The sequence below is a fragment of the Oryzias melastigma genome, linkage group LG20 (genome assembly GCF_002922805.2).
Source record: "Oryzias melastigma strain HK-1 linkage group LG20, ASM292280v2, whole genome shotgun sequence".
NCBI lineage: Eukaryota > Metazoa > Chordata > Actinopteri > Beloniformes > Adrianichthyidae > Oryzias > Oryzias melastigma.
The window spans coordinates 9087156-9094717 of NC_050531.1; the positions used below are offsets into that span (position 1 = coordinate 9087156).

At 34.5% G+C, this 7562-nt stretch overlaps 1 protein-coding gene across 1 annotated transcript in view; it reads right to left on the bottom strand.

Annotated features, from left to right (window-relative positions):
• Positions 1 to 7562, bottom strand: part of vipr1b (vasoactive intestinal peptide receptor 1b) — a 51051-nt gene that overhangs the window by 12133 nt on the left and 31356 nt on the right. Inside the window, exons 5-6 of the mRNA XM_036217427.1 lie at positions 5260 to 5357; positions 3361 to 3493 (exon numbers count right to left, since the gene is read on the bottom strand). Coding sequence (XP_036073320.1) covers positions 3361 to 3493; positions 5260 to 5357 — 231 coding nt within the window. The remainder of the gene's footprint in view (positions 1 to 3360; positions 3494 to 5259; positions 5358 to 7562) is intronic.

The window sequence follows — 7562 nt, forward strand, 5'->3', positions numbered from 1 at the left end:
ACGAGCATTATCACAGGTAATGCTATATATCTACTTCATAATTATGCTAAAAAGTTATGGTTTTAAAGTTTTAAAATGTAATTTTAGATTGTTCAATAAATTTTATCCTGTTCGACTCACGACCTAAGGTGTTTTGGATTTTGGCCCCTTGTGCGATTGAGTTTGACCCCCCCTGGTGTGAGTAGTGACAACCCACATCTGAGTTACATCTTTAAGAATGTACTGAACTGAAAACCTTTAAAGTATTTTAAATCAGATATTCAAACTGTTACTTAGTACTTGAGCGCCTGTTTTACTAACTACTTTTTACTATTTCTTAAACACAAAATAAAATTATTATCTGTTATTTCTACTTGAGTGATGTTCTCTGAAGTAACACTAAGCTTATTTGTGAAAAAATGTTTTTTTAAAGCAAAATATCAATCAATACCTTGATTAATGGAACCCAACTAAGTAACAACATTAGCAGTAAAACATTCTAAGTGAATTTGTCTTTTTTGCAAGCTTGATAGTCTTTGTGTTTCAAGGACACAAAATGTGTAATTCTGTATTTCATCAGCCAGAATGTGAAGCCAGGAAGCGCATAAATGTGCCAAAAGAGTCAGAGATAAGAGCTCCATCATCCACTTCCATTAGAAAGGTGAGTAACGTCAAACTTTAATTTGTTCTGCTGAATTTTAGATATTTGGTTTACACCATTTTACTGTCACGGTGTTCATATAAAAGTCCCACACATTAAGTAGCATCACATACGTTTAAATAAATGCCAAAAACAAAGAACAAAGTGACTCAACAAATTAAAAACCCAGAGAGTGGTGTGGAAAACATCGATCAGACACACGTGAGAATGAAAAGCAAACTTCTGAGATTCAGCTGCGCCTACAGAGATTAGACCGTTCCAAGGACGAGTAAGTCAACAGACACCTAAGAATGATGCATGAGAGCAAAGTTATTATAACAAATCTGCATGTCAGAACCTATAGGAAGAATTCATCATCACTGAGGATGTTTGAAGTGGACATCAATCTTCACTTCTGAATTCACAAAAAAAAAAAAATCACTTTCTTAACATTATGAGATGAACGGCAGCATGTAATATATTACATTTTTGTCATTATTCAGGAGCCAAAAGCAGAAGTAGTGTTATGGAATCGCGATTCAATAACTTGGAACGCCTTAAAGACATAACTGTAATAGTTTTTTCTGCTTCAAATATTAATCAGTCACATTGCTTTTAATAATTCCACTCTACAGAGATCTTTCTGCTGCTTTCAGATCCCTGCAGTGAAGTGAAGGTTCTGGACAATGGCAGCCATGGATTTATTTGAGTGCTTGGGATTATTATTATTTTTGCATGACCCAATTTAGATTGTACAAGATCAGAGTGACAGTAAGAAAATTTTAGTTTTGACTCAGAGGCTGCCAAAAGTCAAGCTTACATCACCTAAAAGTATACTTTATAACTTAAATATTAAATGTTTTTCAGTTTTGACTCGCTGCAAGCTCTCTTTTAGAGAGAATAAACTTTATTTTCTAAAAAAAAATAATGTTTGTTGAGGCCTGTGGAGTCTGAAGTGGTTTTTATTTGACTTTTCTCTCAGTTTGGAGTTAACATTGCAGTAAACTTGCAGAGGCAGGCTCTCCATCCACTTGACAAGAATCTTTCTTCCTTTGGCATGATGGACTCCTTTGGAAATTGACTCCCAGCACTCCACAGATTGATGGGCAACAGCAATTGTGGTCCATTTCATCGCTGATGTCCTCAATCCTTTGAAATTTATTCACAGACTTGAACATCCAAAAGCAGAAAAACTGACAAGAACGTCTGCAGTAATAAAAGAGTGAATTATATTTGCATATTTTGCTTTTTAGATGCAGTGGAGTCTACTTTTATAATTAAGCATCATTTTGTATAATTAATTTTTTTTTTACTGTCAATCAAGATTTATACTTTTTTATAGAAAACTTTTATTTTTTTAATAAATTCTTCAAACTGAATTTATCTAAAATAAAAAAAAACACACATGAAAAAATATGTTTAACACAGACTAAAACACACCCGCACAATGCACTCTCTCTATGCTTCTCAAATAAAAAAGCATCATATATGCATTTTAATGGATAAAAACAGAAACAACATGTGGAACTAAGGTAATGCAGCACTCAGAAAAATCACATCAGAGCATAAATAGACCTGAGAAAAGAGGAAATGTTGGGGTCATAGTAAACATTATGTTAATAAACCTGCTGCTTTTAGTTTAATTGACATACCAGAGATTATCAAAAGATTACTCATTAAAACCCAACATTTAACTGGATTAATCAAACAATTCACAGGGAACATTGAACATTTAAAAGATCCTGTCATTGATGGAAAAAAGGAGAAAAAGATGCATTTATTTTGTTTTTAACATGTGAGCTTTACCTAATATTTCAACACAAATCCTTGAAAATTTGTCAATTTTTTTGTATTTTTAGAAGATAGAATAAGTCCAGGATCGCAAAATAAAATAATATATGCACATTCAGTCAGTAGATGAATTAAAAGTGTTTTTAAAAGCTGAGATCGATACAAAAGTGTTTAGTTTTAGTACTTTTTGAAGGACATTCCAGTCTATTCTTACTGCATATTTTATTTCTGTCACTTCTGGTATTTGAAGGCAGAGAAATTGGAATTAAAATAAAGTTTTTACTGTTTTTGACAAAAAAAAAAAATTAAAAGTGTAATTCTGCTGTGAATTTGTGTTATTTTTCACTGATAAAAACAGTTTATTTCCCAGTGAGTTTGTTGAAGGTCAATAAAACTCGTCTATTCCTTAGTTGTCTGGGATTTTAGATCTTTCTCCAAGATTTGACATCTTGTAGAAATAAGTTGTTTTTTTCCCAGCATAAATCTGATAGCAAAAAAAAAGAAAAGAAAAAAATACAAAGAAAAAAGATCAAGAAAGTTAGACAAAAGTGTCTCCAAACAACAGCCAGATTTTTGAAGCATCAAGGCTTCAAAGATTTTCAAGATGATACAAATAAATCTCTATAAAAACTTAAACCATTCATTCCAAAGGTCAGACTGATTTGCTGGTTTTCCTGGCTTTGAGGTGTTTGGAGCAGAAAAAAAACAATGTGGACTGATTATAACTTTATAAATTCAGCTAAAAATCATTTTTAGGAGCTTCTAATCCAATTAAAAGTTAACTTCTTCTACTGTTATGGTGGATTTTATTATTAACCTTAAGTTTTTCTACAATAGTTGAAAAAGACAGTAATAGAATAAAATGCACTTTTATGGTTCTCTATCTTTCTGTAGCTCTAAAGTTTCCACAAGTAAAAATGAGAGATGAGTGTTTTTGTAAGTCAACTCACTGATCCGGATGAACAGTTATCCACCTCCCCGACCTCGTACAGAACCACGTCCTTGATGAAGACAGAAATGGCCTTCAGGATAAATGACACAAACAAGTGGATGTGGATGTAGTTCCTCGTGCAGTGAAGCTTCCTGGAGAGGAGACAAATAAAAGAGATCAAAACAAATAAACTTAAGAAAGGTTTGTTAATGAAAATCAGCGAGTTGTTTGTGTAAACTGATATAAAGTTCTCGTCTGAATTAAATTTTAATTAAAAATTCCTACTCTTTCTGCCACAGAAGTTTAGATGACTTTAGAACTAATTAGAAATTGTTTAACTTAAATCATCAAAATAAAATGTAAGATAGGTTTCTAATTAAATAAGGATTTTTTTATTTTATTAGGCATAATGGATATTCTGTTATGTAGAAATATCATAATGCGAATTCAAAACATAAAATATCTTAAATAAATATAATACTTTTTTTTTTTTTTAATTTTATTATTACTGAACAGATGTCTTTCTCTCCCGTTCTGCATCTCCCACCGATGACCTTCACTACCTCCTCATCAGCACCGCCCCATCACAACTCTTTCTCATGACTCGAGTCTGTGGGCTGTTTGGATTTGATTTATTTTACCTGTTTATTTAGTCTCTCTGACTTTGTCCTATTTTTTGCTTTTGGATCTCCGATGGGTTAAACAAACATCTCAAAGGGAAAATTCCCAGATTGTATTTGTCCTTAAGGAAACATTGAAACATATCTGCATGCTGGTGGGAACTGCAGGAACAGGACAAACGTTCCACTATGAGAAAACAAGTATTTTCTGGAAAATACGGGAAAATTGGTGTTTAATGGCATCCATTAGAAGAGAAATTAGAGTGTATGGAAGGAGTGCTTCTAAATGTATGAGTCTTTTTACATAATGGCACACAGACAGAGGCAAGAATCACCTGTGTTGAATTTTAAAAGCAAAGCCACAGCGTGAAATGTATGTATTCTCAACGTTAAAAAAAGTTATTACATTCAAGCAGCTTAAAGTCATGAAGCAAACATCAATCTTCCGCGCCCCACAGCTTTGGATGTGCGCCATGAAAACACCAAGAGGCAGTTCTGAGTGACACGGTTTCATTCGGAAAGCATTTTTTTACCTTTCATCCTGCCTGTCACATTTAAAAATGAATCCTTCTGTTTGTGTACAACTGACCCAAGATAAGACAAATCCCACTGAAATGTGTTTGATCTTGATGTGTGACTAGGAATTGTCTAATTTGTCAAGTCACTTTGTTAAATCTTCTGAGAAATAATAGCTAAAGCTCTGAAAGTTAAAGCTTTCTCTGTTCTTTGATCATGTTTTCATACAGCTGACTGGATGGATCATATATGTGGAACTGAAGGATTTTCCTGAGAAAACAGAGTTGTCTCAAAGTTAATTCTACATTTTGTAGTTTAAAAACATAAATGTTTAAGTTAAGATTGTACATTTTGCTTATGGTGTTCACACTGGACAAGCAGGAAGGGGCTTCTTCTGCAATTTTCACATCGTGTCACAAGTTAAAAAATCTGAAGTTTGGCGAGACTGATGCAACAGGTCAACCAATCAGGGTTTCTGCCGTTTTCAGTGACACGTTCAAATACAAATCCATGGCTGGCAGACAGAGAGCCACTGCAGATGGGGAGGTAGCCTGCTCAGGTCTGCAACCTGAGGCTCCAGAGCCCCATGTGCCTCTTTGGCTTTGAATAAAACTTCAATCTTAACCAATTAATTAATTTATGTTTAGATTTTTGATAGACCTAACTGATTAAAATGATGGTCAGAATGGTTTAGAATCATAGAATCATCCAAAGCTCCTCAATTATGCAAAACATGTTTATACAGTTTTTTTTTTTTGCATACGTTTTTTAATTTGACATACCTGAAGATGCAGAGGATCACAGTAGCTGTGGTCAGAGAGATGAGTGAAACGCTGTGACCGACGGTGTAGCCAATCTTAACCTGCCAGAAAAATGTTCCCTAAAAGAAGCAATTAGAAGAAAAAAAATCCCATTAAACAAAACAAGAACAATTTCAATTTACAGCATGATGTTTTTATTGAGGCTTTTAATTGGGGTTAGATTTAGATGACACAAAATTAATTGAATTGTATAAAATCAAAACTATAGTTTAAAAGCAAAAACAACAAAAAAACCTTTTGTAATCATCCTTAAGGATATTTTTGAGCTTAAAATGACCAATTAAATAAATGAGAAGGTGGTTTTGTTATGGTACTACACTTATCTACTTTTAGAGGAACCAAAAGCAGAATTTTACATCACATTTTATTTATTAGATATGAATAAAGTTTCTATAAAGTTCAAACTGTAATAAAAGTTTAGATAAAAACAACTTTTCCTAAATGGATTTGATCTTAACTCGGATTAAGCAAACCTTCAAGACAAATATGAAAAAATAGTCCATGAAAAACATTAAAAATCAAATATAATTTATACATTGATACCAAAAAAGTAAAATTCCTACAGATAGATGGTAAAACCATGGAAGAAACTGACTGCAACTATCTAGTGACCAAGAAAAGCAATTTTAGTTTATTTAAAAAAGCTGTTAATGAGGTTTAAATGTGAGAAATCAGTTTTGCTTTTTGGACACACTAAAACAAAACTGCTCTTATTTACTTAATGAATTATAAAATCCCAGTGCTTAAATGAGGAAGAGTCTTTGTGACTTTGTCATATTAGACTCTCGTTTTTCTTAAAAAATGAAAAATATTTGCTCAAAAGTTGCTTTCAATGTCACATTTTGACCCAAAAATCTTGCATAATGCAATTTGCAATTAACCCTGAAGAACTGAAGGGGCCAAATTTGACCCAAAATGCTACATTTCTACCCAAAATAAACTTTAAGCAACTTTAAAATCTAAGAACTGTTCTTAAAATCTCCTGACTTAGCAGTAAGATTCTGAACAAACTTTCTCATCTTGTTAGTGAGGACCTCCGAGGTGTAATCCTGATACTATCTGTAGGAGTCTAAAGATCTCCAGGAGAATCCCACAGGCTGCTTTTCTGTCACAGCTCCAGGCATTTATCAGATTATTCTCAGCCTGTGAAGACTGACGCTGACAAGCGAAACAACAATCGATCCCACTTCTAGAAAGATAAATCCGTGCAAATCGATTTCACTTTTCGGAACTTTTAAAACTTTAGGAAAAACATCTGTCACAGCATGAATTTTAATATAATCTAAAAAATGTATCAACTTTACTAACTCTCATTAACTAATAGGAGCTATTCTAGTGCATTTCCTGATGAATGCAATCTAACACTCATCCTGTTATTGACTTGTTTTGAACCTTTAGCCCTCCTGTGTCGGTGCCATGGCACCTCCTGCTTTGTGCTCAAGGAAAATGAGATTAAGAGCTTCGCCTCCTGTGGCATTACAGACATATCAAGTATGCAGAGAGACGGACATCAAATTCCTTTTAGAGAGCCTCACCCACTCGGTCCCCCATGACTTCCTATGTGGCATACTAATGAGGACGCCTCTGTGACTCAGACAGCAAAGCGCCCACCAAGAAAGCTTTTACCGCCAAGCAGCACTCATCCACTCCTCACCCTGCTCCACCTTCATCGGCGTAGACAAGATTAGCTCTCTCCGAGGTAAAGCAAGTGGGAGTTGCATCTGATGTATTCCCATCTCAATCCTGGAGGGTATTATAAGTAACCATATAAAATATGGAATAATATTAGAGGGAATTAAGAAGCGACCTAACTTTTTTTAAATGAAAGTCATGTGTAGTGCAGCAAACATCTGCCTGTTTCAGCTAACGCGAGGTTCACATTGGGATTGGAAATGTCCAATCAAGAGACCACAGTACTGGACTGGTTTCAGTTCACGCCCTGGAGGTTGGGGACCCGTGATGTAATGGGAATGGTCAGCATGTCAAAAGATGAAAAAATGGGGACGCCCAAAACATCAAAAAAATGACACGGAGGGGTCCTTAACCAAACATCAATATGTGACGACATGGGAGAAGGCAGAAAAAAGACAAATGCTAATGTCTCCTTCATAAGCATGTTTCCATGGACTGGTCAATAGTTGGCATTTCCATGTTTTGAAAAGGACACTACCCAAATCAGGCCCGTGCAGAGACATTTGGAGGGGCAGGTGCTCAAAGTTAAAAAAAGGGCACATGGAACAAAAATTTGAAGCACCGCACCACAC